We start from the raw sequence: 17,744 nt of genomic DNA, 5'->3' as shown, positions 1-17,744 counted from the left end.
CCCGCGGCCTTCCCACCCCCGCCCAGCTGCAGCTCCGCCGCGTCCTGCCTGGCTGGGGCGAGCCCTGAAGCGGCTGCGGGCTCGGCTTGGCTCGGGGAGCAGCCGGGAGCGGGGGGGTGTCTCATCCAGGCATCACCCCCTAAAACCCTCCCCGAGCACGGCTCGCCCACGTTCCCGCTTCTGTTTACGCACAGAACTTTTAACCAGCTACTTACCTCTTACAGAGCCACTTACAGAAGTACGATTAATCCTAACACACGCCCGTGTCCTTCCTCAACGAACGGCACTCGGGCTGCTGACGTATGAGCATACAGATCTGTGTAGCAATGCTGTGGTTTTGTCTTATTTTCTGTTACTTAACAAGCTAAAAGGAAGAGTCCTTACAGAGAACCTTCCAAGACAGGCGACTCCTTCCTAAAGCTCCTCTAATGCTAGTGACAGTGGATTCTCAGGTATGTTTCTTCCTTACACTTTTTATTGCTACAGCCATAAAATCTTACCTACCTTTCTTCTATTGCTTGGTTACTTACAGAAGCAGAATACCTCTCCAAGCTTGAAAAAGGAGGTAGAACTATGAACCAAGAACTGTGGGCAGTATAAAAGTGATACAGGAAATTACCCCAGCAGAGGTATTACAAACAGTTTTTTTTCCCTGCTGTAGTCACATCTGCCTTTACTGCTCCTTTTACACTGCATTCACTATTAGTCCCAGTCGTCAAACACGCCTCTTTCAAAAGAAAGGGAGGGATTGCTTCAGTTCATACTAAATAGTTGCATGTCACCTGAAAGCAATTAACTCTTTATTTCCTTCTTTTAACTTAAATAGCTGTAGAGGATTTTTTCCAGCTTCCTCCTTCTAAAGGAAAGGGGAACATAATTGTATTTTTCTCTGTATTTCCTGAACCAGACCTATTCACAATTTCTCTCACATGCATTCACTGAATTGTTGCTCTGAGCTGCATCATTTGCCTTCATGTGGAAGGATACAATAGGAGAGTAAAGTGAGATAGAGATAATGGAGTCTCCCAATATTATTGTTGTTTTCTGGCATTATCCTCTTTCACATTCCAGTTGCTACCTTAAACAGACTTCTGTTCAGTTTGGAGGACTGTTAACACATTCCATTCTGTGAAAGTACAACAGCTCAAACCCTTAAAATGGGATTCTGTGGTTGCTCCAGAGATTTCCATCCCTTGCTTATGCCCACCTTCATGCTTGTGCAGACACTTACCAAGTTCACTCACAGAACTGCCTTGTTTCGAAAAGTGAGTGTATTTGGCAAAGATGATCTTCACCATAACAAACTCCCTGAATTAACTCATGCAGTCACACAAGCACAATCGCCACTGCAAGGGAGAAGAGCTGGGACTACAGCAGACCAGCTGTACATCAGCCTGAGATTATCAGCCCCTTCGTTCATCCTCTATAGTGCCAAGAAACACTAAAAAGCAGTAGACAGTTGCTTTGACTCTGTGCATTCTGGTATGAAGCCAATTATCAGCAGTCCTAGGCTGCTAGGTACAGACTTTAAAGATCAAAAGGCAAACTGAATATTTCAAACCAAAATATATAAGTGTATATACAGCAAATGCTCCTTGCAATTATTTACAATTCGTATCTAAATACTTACGTTTCACAAGCACAAAAGTGTCTTGAATAACCAAGACATGGCTCCCCACATTAATGTTTTACTTGCATTGAAGAATAGGCTGGAGTCCATCCAGCATGTAAAACCTGGGAGAAATGCAAGCTGCAAGACTACGAAGTTTAAAATAAGCTTAAACAGAAATTTGAAAAGAAGCTGGCCATTTTGAGGAGGAGAAAGAAAAAGAAATAGGCAGGTCTCTAAACTGACAGGATGTTGAATTCTAGAGGACAATAGCCAAAAGGTGGGGTGCTGCTGTACAAATTGCTCTTTCACATTTCATAGCTGCACCACATCTTAAGAGTTCAAGAGAACCAAAGACACTCAAAATTTTGTTAACTATCATCTGCAATTGTTTTAGACTCTCTCCTGCTGTAACACTACTTTGCTTAACTACAAAACTGAAAACATAATGGAAATACTGCTGTTTTCCTTTCTAAGCTTGTCTGGCATAAAAAGCCAGCCCAGAAAGAGAAAATATTAAATCTTCCCTACTACCACCACCCCCATCAAGAATGAGGGACATAGTCTTTCAGTGCTCACCACGTGATTATAATTGATTGAATTTATCTGTTCTAAGTGATCATTTAAGTTCTGAAAGTAATTATTCACTTGTTTTGGAACTCTGAAGCTTCTCTGGTAGTTTTTTTGGGGGGGGTTGTTAGCTTAAATAAATACCAGGCTTGTTTTACTAGTTCCAATTCACAATTAATGGTCTAGTGCTGCAGTAATAATGCCAATAGTAGCTGATTGTGCAAACCTTGCAGACCCTATCACCCACAACCCAGTTTCTCATATCAACCTTGAATTTTCCATCATCTAATTTAGTAACTATATCAGTGAGCATGTATAGCAGGTGTGGCTCTGACCTTAAATCATCCATACATTTCTTCACATTCCTTATATTTTCTCATTTCATAGTGCACATAAATGCATGTACATACAGCTCTTGACAGAACTCTGAGCAGTGATTTACAAGTCAGTAAAAACAGCTTATATTGTTACTGTTAGCATATTATTTTCAGTCTTCAAGGTTTAACAAAATTAAGATCATGTCGAAGTAGTCTCACTGCTTTCTACTGGTTACTGAAGTGCGTTCCAGTTGCCAAAAAAAAAAAAAAAATTATCACAGAACAGTTTGGGGTGGAAGGGACCTTAAAGCCCATCCAGTGCCACCCCCTGCCCCAGGCAGGGACACCTTCCACTATCCCAGGTTGCGTGCATCTTCATGGCTCTTTTGGCCCTGTTTGAGGTTCTTCTTTATAAAAATTTTCCATCCCAAAGCAGTGTTCCCAGAGAAATAGATGAATGAACATGTATTTTAAATGTAAGCACTAACAGAACATACTTGGAACATACTTACAAAGTTCTGATCTTCTGAAGTAAAAAGCATTTTGAGAATGAAAGCAGCTATCTATTTTTGAACTGCATTTCTTTAAAGTGTTCTCAGGTGTCTCCTCAGGACTGGTGCTGTTTGTAGGACAGTACTGGAGACACTGGCAGAACTGGTGATATTGGAGTTGTAGTCAAGACCTGATTCTGGAACACAAACATTTTAATCCTACCAAACACCCAAAGAAAAATAAGGAGAATGCTGACATACTGGATCCAGGCAAATTTAATAATTTCCCAAAATCCTGGCTGATATTTAAAGAAAGTCAAGGAGTGTTAATGAAGTAGTTTCTGATACTACCACTGCAATAAGTAAACTAAGGAACTCAGAGGTGGAAAGGCACAAAACTTTAGACATCAGTTTGTGTAGCAAATTCAAAGTCTCAAAGCATGTGGCAAATTCAAAGTCATGGAAACCCCTAAAAGCCTTAGTACGTAACAAAAGCTGCAGAGAATGTTGGCCCTAGAAGACATGTAAACCAATTGTGTGGAGTGGCTACTTCCTCCCTGACTCATCAGAAAGTAGTTATTGGTAACACTCAGGCAGGTAAACAAACCTCATAAAAAGTGTGCTCCATATAGATTCTTTTAAACACAGGCTTGTTCTTGTCTGAGAAAATGAGTGAAGAATGTAATGAATGAAGAATTATTTTGTAGAAAAAAAAATTCAGGTCTGTCTGTGCATGTAACAGATCTGCCACATCCACAGGGGTTATTATTTGGTGAGTTTATCTTGCATACAGATTTCTAATGATTTGGCTTTAAGTCACAGAAGACAGCATCATGCTTTGATAGTGGCATCCATGACAGATTGGGACAGCAGGTGCTGCAGGAGCAAAGCAAGACTTACTAAGGATATTCACTGTGAAGGGCTAAGAAACTGCCTTCAAGGCCAGGTTATTAACGCTGAAAAGCCACACAGGTTCCCAGTACAGAAAGGCAAAAAGTGGTTATGCAAGCAGAATCATTTGGAGGAACAGGCAAACAGGTATTCCGTTAACCCCAGAACTATAGCATTTGCTTAGCTAACAAAGGAAAAGTTTAGCAACAAGTCTAGAAGAAAACAGTTTTCATTTGGCCTTTATGTGAAGGCTCAAATAATGCAGCCCAGTTACATCACAGTTTATGCAGTTTTTAAAGGATATAAGATAACTTCCACTGGGTAACGAATAGTGGCGTTAATGATAAATGGTGTATCTGCTGCTCTTCCAGTCATCCAAACAGGGTTGGGATCTGAAAAGACTGTTGTCACTGAAACGGGGAAGGGAAACATCCAGGTTAAGGGGCTTTTCAGCCTTAACACAGGACTTAAATCCTCAGAGAACTGCTGCCAATATACTAACTACTGCTATCCTGAAATATGCAGCTACACATTCAGGCTTACCATTTCTATCCCAATATGCTGCAATGATGTTTGGTAGGTCATAGTCACTCGCAAAGGGACTTGTGCCATTGACCACAGACACCTGTTACAAGGAGATACTTGCATTATTTGTCCGCTCTTCAAGAAAGCGATTCTACCAAGTTTCTTATGCAAAGTTACCATGCCCTTGAAGGAGTGCACATAAACATCAGACTGAACATCTTGCCAGAACGGGAGGGATGAACATCTTGCCAGAATGGGAGGGAAAATGATGGGTAAGGAAAAAAAAGTTTCCTCACATTGTATCTGGTATCCAGGCCACAATGGTTAAGTAATTGCCTCTGGTTCAGTTTCAGGTCTCCATTCACATAGAGTTGAGACCCTGGCACAGGAGAAAAAAACTGAAGAAAAGCCATGCTCTGCATCACAAGTGTTGACATTCTCTGAAATGGTGAACAGAGAAAGAAGAATTTAGGGGTGGGGGGAGACACACAACACACTTTTCTACCTCTTTGTATCTACAGATTTTTTGCATGAATTTGATTTTTTCCTGACTTCCAAGTTTCAGATCATCACATTAGACTAAACAAGGGAACACCAAATATGAATTACAATTTTTAATGGAACAACCTCAGTCGTTAGTCAACAAACTTTATAAAACAAAATTCCACAGGAAATTCAGTGAAGTCCAGCAGTCTGTGGCTAACGACAAAAAGATTTGACTTGCCATAACATGTGAAAAGCATCAAGACAACTACACACATTCATTAGAGACACACTTTAAAATACTCAGCAGGCAAAACCAGCTAAGGACTCCTGCTCTGCAGTAAGGACCAAACAAGGAGTTCCTTAGCCCTTATCAAACACTCAGTCTGAAAGAAAATTTTCACATCTACTATAAAACCAAGGTACTGTGAATATCAGAATTCGCTGTGATACTAATCACTGACCTAATGCTTCAGCACAAATTTAGGACTGTCAAGTCTTTACTCTGGGCCTCACAGGTTGAAGAATATTTTCTCCACCACACAGCTATGCTTGCTAAGCTTGTACATCTGCAATCAGCAAGAGTCTCTTGGATAAACTAAGCCCAATCTCCGTAGTAAAACAGCTTCTTGCCTGTGTGTCTGCAAGCAACAGAGCTCTATCCTACTGCTCCTTTCAGATGCATCCATGGGTTCTCTGTGCACTAGCGTTTTACTCACTGTTTTAGGTATTAATTACACTGCCATTTGAGATACAATGGCATCAGAATTTTATTCTCCTGTCTCCCTAGAAAACCTTCCTCCCCCTCCCAGTTACAAGATACAGAAGGTCCTGCCAAATGATTACCATTGCTTTAAGACCTGTTAAGTAAGCAAAATGTACGGACTTTTAGGCTGCTGCAACAGCTGGCACCTCCACCTCAGGAAAGTAACTGGTTATGTAAAAATGCTCATCCTTCTGCCTACTGCAAGGCTCTCCGTTATTTCCTGAAGCCACCTACACCAATATTGCACTGTTGTGCATCTCTGTCCTCTATGATGCCCTACAGCCCAAGACAATATACAGCTTAAAAAAAAAAAAATCTAACAAAACATATCAAAATACACAACAGAGCTAGACTAGGAATGATCCTGCAGAGGAAGAGAAAATGAAATATTTGTTAGTAAAATAAATCTTTTAGATAGGAATTTGAAACATGGAGAGGTTCTTTCAACCTTTGCATAACCACTACTGGAATATTACACTGGGTCTGTATGTCACAACAAATAAAACCAAAAATGCTTACATAAAGCCGGTAGGAAAAGAGTAGAATCAGCTGAACACCAACTACATGCTCTGTAGGTTGTAGTGGAAGTTCCAATTTAAAATACAACTGATCCATTTTGCCATCTTGATTTTTGTCTTCTTCTCTAGTCTAAAAGAATGTCAGATATTTTTTTTTTTAAAGACAGGAACTTCTTTTAGAAAGAAAACCAGAAAAGGTAAAACCCCAGAGGACCTCCACAACTGCAGCACGCACATACTGAGGAAACAAATAAACTGTAGTTAGGAAGGCAATAAAAAGCTGCTTGACTGTATAGACACAGGACTAGAGACAAGCACGAAGCCTGCAATTTTGTCTGTTACACAATGTCTTGTATGCGCCCCAGGGAGGGAAAGCTCATCAGACTCTTCAAGGTCTCCTCTGCCTTAGCCATTCCAACCATCTCCCCTGCATGCTACAAAGCATGCCTTAGCGCTGGGTCTTTGTCACATTCTGTGAAAACGTGTGATTGATGCTCAGCCTGCCTCTTAATGGGCTCTGTATGGCAATTCCTGGCTGTGAGCCGAGGCTTGCTACGCTTCTGAGCCACAGGTGCCCAGTACTTCAGCTATTTGCAAACATGACAGGAGTCATAACAGAGCTAACACATAAAAATAACTGCCACCGTTGAATCCCAGAAGGAATAACGGCTGCAGAGCAGAGGCTATGTGCTGTAGAAAGGACTTACCTGCGTTCCAAACCAGGGGCTGCCTAGCAACCCCTGCAAACTTCAGAACATGATAAGCTGTATGGCGAGGAGGGGAGCACAAATCATCTGAGGAAAGTAAATGGATGTGTTCAGGCAAACCAGTGGCGCTTAGGAACACGTTTTAGTGGTGGATTTGGTAGCATTAGCTTAACGGTTGGACCTGACGATCCTAAGGGTCTCTTCCAACCTAAATAGGTCTATCATTCTGTAACACTGAGAGGTAGTAAAACTGGTTAAAAATCACTTGTCCCAAGCGAATTCTGCTGCGAGGCACGCGGTTATGCTTGAAGCTGATCCGCGAAGGCAGCAGTGCACCACAGGCCGCCCGCTCACAGGCGCCGCCACCGCTCATCCCCTGGCTCCGGCCGCTCCCCCGCTCCCCTCTCGGCTCCGCTCCCCGCCACCGCTGCCGAGCCCGCCCCAGGCAGGCCTACCGACAGCAGCGGGACTCGCAGCCGGTCCTCCTGGAGCCTGTTGAACGCTGGGAACGTGCTCCACGCCAAGAAGCTGCCCGGGCCGGGCCCGGTGGTGGCCACGAAGAGCACCTCGTACCGGAACCGCACCGTGGGCTGCTCCAGGTACGAGCTCTGCTTCAGCCAGAAACCTGCGGGCAAAGACAGCGCGAGGCCTCAGGGCCGCCCCGCGCCAGCCGGGCCGCGCCGCAGGGGCCGAGCGGCGCTCACCGTGGCTCCGGTAGGCCACCAGCAGCGGCGGCACGTAGGTGAGCACCGTGAGGAGCGCCAGCGCCAGCGCCGCGGCGGAGCAGAGCCCAGCCCGGTACCGCGTGAGCAGCGCAGGGTGCGAGAACAACTCCACGCCGGCCATCGCCAGCCGCCCACCCCAGCGTGCGCCCGCGCCGCGGCAACGGCGGGACGCCGGACTGACGGGGCGCCGCGCCTATCAGCACGCCAGGGCGCCGAGGGGGCACGGCGCGGCAGCCAATGAGCGCGGACCGCTGCATTCCGGCGGCGGCGCGCGCGGTGGGGCGGGAAAGCGCCCAGGAACGGCAGCGGGGCGGGGAGCGGGGCGACACCGGCCGCAGAGGCAGAGCCCCTGATGCGGCCTCCAGCGCCTCGGGCTGGACGTGCGTGCGGCCCCGCACCCGCCGGGTGACTGCGAGCCCGGATGCCGCCACCCCGCCCCTCGATCTCCGGCCGGAAGCGCTGGTTGCTAGGGGACCGGCGAGCCGGAAGTCCCGCCTGCCGAGCCGGGGCTGTTGTTGTTGTGACGGGTACCGTGACAGCGACAGGCCCGGCTGCCCGGCACGAGCCCCCGCCCGCCCGCCCACGGGCCTCGCCGCCGCTGGCTCCGCTCCCGCCGGCCCGCACCATGAAGTGGATGTTCAAGGAGGACCACGCGCTGGGTAAGGGTGGGCCCGGGCCAGGCGCCGCCCGCCGGCTCCTGCGTCGCCATCCGCCCCGAGGCCTCCCGAGGCCGTGCGCCGCGGCCGGCTCCCCGAGCCGGTCGTCTTGCCTCTGGGCGGGCAGCCGCTTGCGGCCCTCGCCGAAGGGTGGCGTGACGCCTGGGGTCGGCCTCCCTCAACAGCTGGAGACCCCCTCGAGGGGGGCAAGACGGTCGTGATCCCCGCACGCTTCCGTCCCCGCGGGCGCTGCCCTCTCCGCCTCGGACACTGGCGATACTGTTTCTATGCAATGACTAATTACGAGTTTTGTTCACAGAGCACAGATGTGTCGAGTCGGCAAAAATCCGAGCCAAATACCCTGACCGTGTCCCGGTGAGTAACTGAGCCAGCTTCGTCTCAGTACTTAGAGGCAAAGGTGGATAAGCTGTTTCCATCCTGCTCTCTCTTCTTTGGTCAGATGCTACTAAGTAAATTCATCTTCCCTTTTGTGTCCTTAGACGTTTTACAGAGGCTCCAGACACATCTAACTAATCCAGCATTTCCTCCTCTGCCCCAGTGCGTATTAATAAACGAGCAAGAGTGCCTGGCTTTTTAAACACTTCCCAGGCATGTTTATGGTTTATCAATGTCACGGTTTCTTCTAATGGCAATTATATCCCAAGAAATACCTTCAGTGTCTTTGGGATTCATTCTGTACCTGATCCCAAGATCAGAAATTCTTTAGTCCTTGACAACATTTCATCCTGTCTGTATAAGAAAGGTGATTTTTCCCTTATGTATTCCATGCCTGTAACCAGTCTTACTGTCGTGAATCCCCCATGCAAACACCGTTGTTTGTTGCACTCTAAACTGAAGCTGTAATCATAAAGATTTTAGAATGAGATGCCTACATTGCTGAATTATCTGGCAGTGTAAGTCTGGTACAGCAGATGCACGCAGACAGAAATCACATCACAACACCTTTCTGGTGATTTGGGGAAGTGCTCAACTGGCATCCTTGGCAGGCCAACTGATACTCCAGAGCGTACTGCAGCCATGCTTCGTTTCTTTTCCTTGTGGCATTGTTGAGCCTGGCTGAAATATTTGGTGGCTAGCTCTGGGAAGTCAGTAATCATTTCCGGAGTAATTATAGAAATGCAGAGAGCATGGATGTCAAATCAAAAGCAATACTGCAAAGCACTGTAAAAAAACAAACGTGTGGTCTATGACCAACTAGAACCTTGCATTATACCACAGTTCACACTGCAACTCGATCAGAGGTTTGACTGTATTCGGATAAACGTGGCTTCTTCAACTCTACACTGAGCTAGCTAGCTGAAGCTCTACTTAGCATGAGTTTCTGACATACTGGTATGTGTTGTGTAATGGTACAGTATGCTCCACAGATGAATATAAAAGACTTCAGGGAGAAAAAGAAAAAGTAATAATGAATACGCTAATGATCTGGATGGAAGCCTGAGAGCCACTTTGCACAACGGGTGAAATGGCAGACTAGATACTAGACTGGTGGTTCTCCCCCCCATTCACCTAAATACTCTTTTTTTTAGCTTCAGTGTTACTGGAATTTATTTCTAATATTTCTTCCTTTTTTTTTTTTTCTTTTGCTATATGCCATATCAAGGCAATTGGTTCTGTCATCTGTTACAAGCAACTTGAGACACTGTTTAAAGAAGACAGTTAAATTGGAAGGGTGGAGGTGGTGTGTATATTAAACCTGTATTTCTTCCTATCATGGGATTTTATTTAGTCCTATGACAATTTAAAAGAGGATAGGATAGGACATTCTCATTGCAAACTAGAATTCTGTGTAACACAAGATTTCAAGCAATGATGTCACACTTGCATGTCTTGTGAGGAGCAGCTAAGGACTCGGAGTTTGTCTGTTTTGGAGAAAAGGAGGCTGAGGGGCAACCTCCTGGCACTCTACAGTTTCCCGAGGAGGGGATGTGGAGAGGGAGGTGCTGATCTCTTGTGTCTGGTATCCAGTGACAGGATGTCTGGGAATGGTTCAAAGCTGCATCAGGGGAGGATCAGACTTGACAGTAGGAAGCATTTCTTTACCAAGAGGGTGGTCAAACCCTGGAACACGCTTCCTAGAGGTGGTCAGCGCCTCAGGCCTGTCAGTATTTGAGGCGTTTGGACAATGCCCTTAACATGCTTTTAATTTTTGGTCAGCCCTGAAGTGGTTAGGCAGTTGGACTATATGATCATTGTAGGTCCCTTCCAATTGAACTATTCTGTTCTATTCTACTTTCTTTTCCTATTGTGATAGTGACAAAACCAAAATAAGCATCTGTACAAAGGCAATGCATTTCCTCAGATCACCTGCCATTGTTTCAGGTACTGGTGCTGCAGACTAGTTGAATTTTTCACTCCACAATAGCTGAATGGGGCAAGGAAGGAATATCGTTAGATGCCTCAGTTTGTTAAAGACAGAACTCCTGGACTCCTTCCTTCAATCACTGGTTAGTTTAAGGGAACTAGCGCAGACAAGCCACTCCTAAACCTGAAGTTTTCAAGCAGCCTGTGCCTTGAATGTCTCAGTAGACACCTGTTCTTTTCTTGCCCTGCCTCCCAAGCTTTTGTTGCAGAATACCCTATTTCTTCATGTAGAACTTCAGAACATTTTGAAAATTAGCCATATTTAAACACATTAGGACATTAATGTCCTGGTATGAATAAATCACAGAGTCACAGAACAGCTGAGGTGGGAAGGGACCTCCAGGGGTGTCGCGGATGAAAGTATTGACACGGCAATGATTTAGAAAAAATAATTTAGATTTATTAATAACTAACAACTATTTGTCAATACAAAATAACTCAGAAAGAAAAGCGACTTATTCAGGTTCTAAGATGACAATATTCACTCTAACTTACTTAACGGTACCTTAATTTATACACATATGTACATGCGCATACACAAACCAGACATATACATACAGAAACAAAGGGGTTTGGGTTCGGTAAAATGAACACAAAAGGGACAAACACACAGGAACAAGGGTAAGGGTACGTACCCACACACACGCATACCCACCAATAAACAGGTGAAATGGAAGCTGGCTCAAAGAAAATTTCCCTCTCGAGTTCAGAGCAAATACTCACAATGCCTTGGCATTCCTCAACGGGCGATAACTGAGACTCGAGCGGGGGGACTTCGCCCTGGCCTTCCGTCTGGAGCAGACGACACCTTAAGGGTTTTGGTACCTGAGAGGCGTCCCAGCTCAGGGGAGATGCTGGTCACAGGCTGCTGCGATCCAGGAGAGCTCAAAGGGCTTCTCTGGTGGTCACAGTTTATAGGGTCCAAGATAACTGACTTTTGTCAAATACTATCTGGTGCCTTCCGGCAGTTGCACAAGAATTTGAATAACATGCAACCCTGTTATTGTTCCATCTGACCACATCCCAGGCACAGGTGTGTCAGGCCATCAGGAGATGATGAGCCATTATAACCTTTTCTGAGCAGAGGGGGGCAGGAGCCAGGCTCCTCAAGGTTATACAGTCCTTATCTCCATAGATTGGTGGATGGCTCGGGGGAATGTGGATGGAATCACACCTGGCACCAAGCAGCCCAACAAGGACGGCTGGGAGGGGTAGGAATTGCACCACCACAGGGGGCCACCTGGTCCACGCCCCCCGCTCAAGCAGGGCCACCTACAGCCAACTGCCCAGGGCCGCATCTGCCAAATACCTCCGAGGGGGGGAGACCCCACAGCCTCTCTGGGCAACCTCTGCCAGTGCTCCGGCACCCGCACACTAAGGCGGCGTTTCCCAATGTTCAGAGGGAACCCCCTGTGTTTGTGCCCGTCGCCTCTGGTCCTGCCACGGGGCACCCCTGAAAAGAGCCTGGCTCCATTTTCTCTGCGCCCTCCCTTCAGGTATTTACACACATTGATAAGATTCCCCCCGAGCCTTCTCTCCTCCAGGCTGAACAGCCCCAGCTCTCCCAGCCCTTCCTCACAGGAGAGATGCTCCAGTCCCTCAGACACCTTCGAGGCCTTGGTTGGGCTCTCCCTGGTATGTCTGTGTCTCTCTTGTACTGGGGGAGCCCAGCCCTGGACACAGCACCCCAGGTGTGGCCTCACCAGTGCCAGTACAGGGAAAGGATTACCTCCCTGGACCCGCTGGCCACACTTTGCCAAACGCAGCCCAGGATGCCATCAGCTGCCTTTGCTGCCAGGGCACACTGCTGGCTCACGGTCAGCTTTGGGTCCACACCAGTAATTTCCTATCATCGGTGTACGAAAAATTAAAAGATCTGTATACTTTCCTGACATAGGTTTCTTTTAGCACATTGCATCTTTTTACCCCATGACTGTCAACCTTGGGCAAATTTTGAGCCATTGTGTATATGAATGTAGGTTTCAGTGCAGTTGTAAAATCAGGTTTTGCAATGCTGAGCCACTTCTACCTCTCGTTTGTTGTGGTCAATAAACCTTTTTGTTCCTTCCCCCCATTCACTGTTGTAAGCCTGTACCAGCAAGCGATTTACTGACACTGTCTGTTCATACCAATCCCAAAAAGCCTGACCGTCACACCTGCACTTTACAGGTCATAGTGGAGAAGGTCTCAGGATCTCAGATAGTTGATATTGACAAGAGGAAGTACTTGGTTCCATCTGACATCACTGTGGCCCAGTTCATGTGGATCATCAGGAAGAGGATTCAGCTGCCATCTGAGAAAGCAATATTCCTCTTTGTAGACAAGACTGTCCCCCAATCCAGGTGAGAGGCTATTCACTTGGTATTCAGAACTATTTCAGCAAGCCGGTGCGTGTCAGAGGAACAGTAACTCCCCTCTTTGAGGCTTATTTGGTGATTTTAGGAGGTGTATGGTTACGTCTTATTCTCACTGTGATAGGGGTTTTTTCTCATGAGTTTGATAAACACCTTATTTCTTGAGCTAGACTGAAAGTAAAGGTGTCTGGAAAATATGATTTACTCCCAAGGCAAGAGGATGAGCTCTGGAGTTATTATGGTATCTCTGGTTGAGTGCAAGAACATTTACATCATCAATGCCAAAAAAATATTCATTCTCAGTGTAACAAAAAAAATTCCATGTTAAATACTCAAAAGCAAACACCATAAATTATTCTGAAAAAACTAACCTGTCAGCTCACAAAGAAATTGTCACATTACAGACTGGTTGCTCTTTCTTGTTTTAAAAGTTACTTATTCTATAAACACAAAATGCAAAATTACTATAGAGAGGTTTTTCACATTGCTTTTATAGAGGAATAAGTTTCATTGTTGTCTGCTACATACAGAATAATGTATAGCAGAAGCAGCTACTACAACTGCTTTCTGTATGAGATACTTTAATAGTATTATTTGAGAAAACAGTACATCATGATGTTATGTGGCTTAGATATAGTATTATTAATCCTTACCTGTGTAACAGTAACAGTCCCGCCAGGTAACCTGTCCAGACTCAGTTAGGAATATTTTTATTTACTTTGTGATGCACAGTAGGGACCTGTGAGAACCATCTTTTTCTGCTTGCCTTCTTCTAAGAGTATTAGGAATCCCTGCATGTCATCTTCTCAACAGTGCTGTAGAACTGATAGGAACATTAAAGAAAAAGGAAGGGCACATTGTCTCATCTCACACGTTCATGATGAGATGTCGCATCTCTGGTGGAAAAACAAGGTCTTGAACCTTCAATATAAATGCAAAAATGGTAACTTGTTAACAGATAAACAAAAAAATCTAACCTGTTAATGGCTCTACTCATCTCATAGTCTGAGTTTATTACATAGACCACTAACTCTTGACGTCCTTCTCTCCTAATCCAGAAATTTATCTACTACTCACCAATTCCCTTCCATTTCAAGTACTGCCTGCAGCTCTTCCCAGCTCCTCTCTTGGGTAAAAAGCCACAATCGTTTCCCTGTCATGCACATTCAGTCTACATCTTTCAGTTCACTAGCCTTTTCTCAGTCTTGGGAAGTCAGAGAAAGGTGAGCTGAGGAGGTGTCATTTGTGCAACTGATGTCAGCTGCCTGTTTCATCTGTAGCTAGAGGGTTGGAGCAGTTGTACTGGCAAAGTAATTACTTGGGTTTGTTTTCAAAATACAGACATTGCCCTAAAGATTGCAGCTGCTTAGGCTGTGAAGGGCCACATGCATATGCAGTTTAAGAAAATTTTCATTGATCAAATGTTCACCTTATTCACTGAAGAAGCACCAGTTTCTGGCTCACTTGTAATTTATCGCCCACACATTTTGGTACTAGGACTATTTTCAGTAGTGGCTTTTTAACAATACAGAAAACAAAGCTTTTACTCCCCAGACCAACCTGGACCTCAAAGAAACAGTCTAAAAAGCACAAGTTTGATAGACTTGAGACCAGATGAACATTCATGACTACACCAGGTGGAGGGAGAAATGAGGTTGCTCACACAAGCAGCCCGACAGTAATGCAGCTGCGTTCAAGGAAGGTGCTATCAGGGTATTGAACCTGGTATTAGTCACAGCATCAATAATAGATGGTTCAGAATCTGAAATACATTCAGTGACTAATTTCCAATAAAATAAGGAAGCATTCTGACAAAGGCGTTTGTGAAGGAGTAACAAAAAACTGCAGAGCCCAGGATCATTTTGGTAACTCAGGAGTCAACTGCTTTTCATATACCCTCATTTTTGTATTTTAATGTAATCACAGACTTACAAGTTTTAGGTTTTCTGAATCCTTGTTTGTGTGAGGTTTTAACTCTTACCATTTGCAACTGTCATGTTCCAAACAACTTTCTCTTTTTTTCCCCTTCAAGCTTAACTATGGGACAACTTTATGAGAAGGAAAAGGATGAGGATGGATTCTTGTATGTTGCCTACAGTGGAGAGAACACATTTGGTTTCTGAATGGTGGGTCTTGGCTACTATACTATCCTGCTGTGTATCTTGTAAATAGCTGATCATTTTCTGTTCTGGCATCCACAGAAGTTCCTTCTATATACATGCATTTGTAACTGGATTTATTTCTTAATATATTGATAGGTCTTGTTTTATTAGACTGTTAAATTATCAAAAAAAAGTTTTGTTGTTTTTGTGTATTTTTTTTCTCATGGCTATGAATTCCCAGAGCCTCAGTCCTTTGGGGGATACATTTGATAACATCGATTAAATAATAAAGCAAAGTAGTTGGGCTACTAAAAGACGAAAAGAAGAATATGCATTGATTCTGTTTTGAGGTATTAGTTTAAGAAAAATAAAACCATTAAATTAGAATTGGGAACACTGGATTTGCTAGCTTATCCTAAGCAGGAGCAAGATTCTGATTGTGTTGAATTGAGCTAATATGTTCCTCTTTCTCAATTAACAAAGTACAATAAAAATTCCTGTCACAAACAAGCGGTGCTGTCATTTCTTTACCTTAATTTTGGCCAGAAAGTTATACATCACATTTACTAGACACTGTACAGCTTCTCAACCTGTAGTATGTGGATGATGATACAAGGAAGAAATAAGCTGCTGTGTGGGGGTTCCAAAACCAACAGCTTCAGAGCTACCAGATCTCATCAGAAGAGCTGTGCCCACCCATCGCTGGAGAAGTAAAGACCGTAGGCTTTGGAAAGCTGGACCTAGGTGACAAAAGCACAGCATGTAAGGAAAGGGCAGCTAGGAGAAGGAATGAGGAGACCAGAGAGCCAGAGAACTGAAAGGTATAATTTGTATGAGTTGTTGCAGAGAGATTACAACAGTTGCATAAGCGCCAACAAAACAGTAGTTGCATTACAGATAGTTATATAAATATATGTGTCCTTTCCAAGTAAAAATTCTGTAGCTATTGTAAGGACGTTACAGAACCATGTACATGAAAGAACAGCTTTACTATACAGCTGAGTGGTGTGGCTGACATGCCTGAGGGACAGGATGCCATTCAGAGGGACCTAAACGGGCTCAGGAAGTGAGCCCATGATGTTCAACAAGGCCAAGTGCAAGGTCCTGTACCTGGGTCAGGGCAACCCCTGCTATCAGTGCAGGCTGGGGGATGAAAGGATTGAGACCAGCCCTGCAGAGGAGGACTTGGGAGTACTGGTGGATGGAAAACTGTCAGCCAGCAACGTGCACTTGCAGCCCAGAAAGCCAACCGTGTGCTGGGCTGCATCCAGAGAAGTGTGGCCAGCAGGGCAAGTGAGGGGGGTGGGGGGGTAGGGGGTGCAGATTCTCCCATTCTCCCCCTCTTACTCTGCACTTGTGACTCTGCAGTGCTGTGTCCAGCTCTGGAGTTGTCAGTACAGGAAAGACACGGACCTATTCAACCATTCCAGAAGCCACAGGAATTATCAGGTGGCTGGAACACCTCTGCTGTGAGGACAGGCTGAGAGAGTTGGGGTGGTTTAGGTTGGAGAAGAGAAAGGTCTGGAGAGACCTTATATTGCGGCCTTTGAATACTTAAAGAGGGCTAATAAGAAAGATGAGGAAAGACTTTTTAATGGTTTTAAACTAAGGGTAGATTCAGACTAGATAAAAGGAAGAATGAGGGTGGTGAAACACTGAACAGGTTGCCCAGAGAGGCTTTCAGTTTGGGAAAATCAAGGACCTATCTGGGCAATACAAGTATGCTCTGCAGAGCATTTTACACATGCCCTAGGAAACTTGGTGCCCTCGTACGCTCTGCTGCTCCCATGACCAATTGTTCGGTTGTCCCCATTAACAGTGAACTGTGGGCACTTCATTCCTCCTACTTCGCTCCACTCCCCCAACTCTGCTCCCCTGTGGCAGGGTCTCTGCATTCTGCTGTCCTCCCTACACCTCGCCTATCTCTGTTTTTCAGTGTGCCAGCTATTCCAGTGCAAAGGAGTGATACAGGCTTGGAACACATCAGCTGCTACCTCCCAGGAGCAATTCTTCCAGAGATCCGGTGATGATGAAAGTTTAGTTTGCTACCTCTTCCAAAGGCAGAGATTGCGTTCCCTCTTCTCTCAGTATTTTTCCCTTCTGATCTTTAGAGCAGTTTCTTGGTATTGCTTACAGCATTTCCTGACATTTTGGAATTAAACAGATGCAGCATTTTAATACTTGTTTTCAATCCCAGAAATGCCTTCCAGTTGAGTAGGAGATCCTGCAGGCTTAGCCCCTCAGCCTTTAAATGCTGCTTTATTTTAGCTCCTTCCCTCTCCTTGAGTATTCACTGACTCACTCCAGGCTTAAATGTGTCCTCAACTCCATCCAAAAAAGTTAGGTTAATATCAGTGTTCAGCACCTCTAAAACTACGTTTAAACTTGACAAGTAGCAGAAAGCAGCTGTCTACAGTTCACAGGTATTTTACAAATGCACAGGACAATCTTATACCAGGAACAATCTCTTCTAACAGCCAGGCTGACATTTTAGGAGAGTTAAGAATTTACATCATATAACTGCTCATCTGAAAACTAGTCTTGATGCCAAGACTACAGAACAACTAGTCTTATCTAACCCATTTTAACATTGCAGCTGGATAGGAAATGGGAACATTCCAGTCTGGTCAGCAGTTCACTACAGA

General features: G+C 45.0%; 2 protein-coding genes across 3 annotated transcripts; one reads left to right on the top strand and one right to left on the bottom strand.

Annotated features, from left to right (window-relative positions):
* Positions 1–40: 40 nt before the first annotated feature.
* On the bottom strand, positions 41–7,764 carry TMEM231 (transmembrane protein 231). 2 transcript variants are annotated; one of them, XM_074913688.1, is made up of 7 exons: positions 7,582–7,764; positions 7,333–7,502; positions 6,172–6,300; positions 4,700–4,843; positions 4,422–4,503; positions 4,183–4,288; positions 41–3,293 (listed from the first exon to the last, which is right to left on the bottom strand). In XM_074913688.1, exons 1-7 carry the CDS (start codon positions 7,721–7,723, stop codon positions 3,104–3,106), a joined length of 963 nt encoding a protein of 320 aa, XP_074769789.1. In that variant the 5' UTR covers positions 7,724–7,764; the 3' UTR covers positions 41–3,103. The 2 variants fall into 2 exon arrangements, with proteins under 2 accessions (XP_074769789.1, XP_074769790.1); XM_074913689.1 differs by having other exon boundaries at positions 41–3,297; positions 4,187–4,288.
* A 310-nt stretch (positions 7,765–8,074) lies between these two features.
* GABARAPL2 (GABA type A receptor associated protein like 2) lies at positions 8,075–15,625 on the top strand. The gene is made up of 4 exons (XM_074913690.1): positions 8,075–8,261; positions 8,578–8,633; positions 12,813–12,985; positions 15,030–15,625. The coding sequence occupies exons 1-4, from the start codon at positions 8,228–8,230 to the stop codon at positions 15,118–15,120; spliced, it is 354 nt and encodes a 117-aa protein (XP_074769791.1). The 5' UTR covers positions 8,075–8,227; the 3' UTR covers positions 15,121–15,625.
* Positions 15,626–17,744: the final 2,119 nt, after the last annotated feature.

The sequence above is a fragment of the Athene noctua genome, chromosome 9, assembly GCF_965140245.1.
Source record: "Athene noctua chromosome 9, bAthNoc1.hap1.1, whole genome shotgun sequence".
In the NCBI taxonomy this organism is placed as follows: domain Eukaryota; kingdom Metazoa; phylum Chordata; class Aves; order Strigiformes; family Strigidae; genus Athene; species Athene noctua.
Note: the sequence above shows the minus strand (reverse complement) of the source record. Positions and strands in the feature narration are given on the sequence as shown.

What these genes read in the sequence shown, in the direction of transcription:
- TMEM231 (XM_074913688.1), bottom strand. Translation starts at nt 7,723, where the DNA reads ATGGCCGGCGTGGAGTTGTTCTCGCACCCTGCGCTGCTCACGCGGTAC. An exon ending in TCTTTTCCTACCGGCTTTAT is followed by an intron (nt 4,844 to 6,171) that starts GTAAGCATTTTT and finishes TCACCATTTCAG; the next exon opens with AGAATGTCAACACTTGTGAT. An exon ending in GCCTGGATACCAGATACAAT is followed by an intron (nt 4,504 to 4,699) that starts GTGAGGAAACTT and finishes TCCTTGTAACAG; the next exon opens with GTGTCTGTGGTCAATGGCAC.
- GABARAPL2 (XM_074913690.1), top strand. Translation starts at nt 8,228, where the DNA reads ATGAAGTGGATGTTCAAGGAGGACCACGCGCTGG. An exon ending in AATACCCTGACCGTGTCCCG is followed by an intron (nt 8,634 to 12,812) that starts GTGAGTAACTGA and finishes TGCACTTTACAG; the next exon opens with GTCATAGTGGAGAAGGTCTC. An exon ending in AAGACTGTCCCCCAATCCAG is followed by an intron (nt 12,986 to 15,029) that starts GTGAGAGGCTAT and finishes TTCCCCTTCAAG; the next exon opens with CTTAACTATGGGACAACTTT.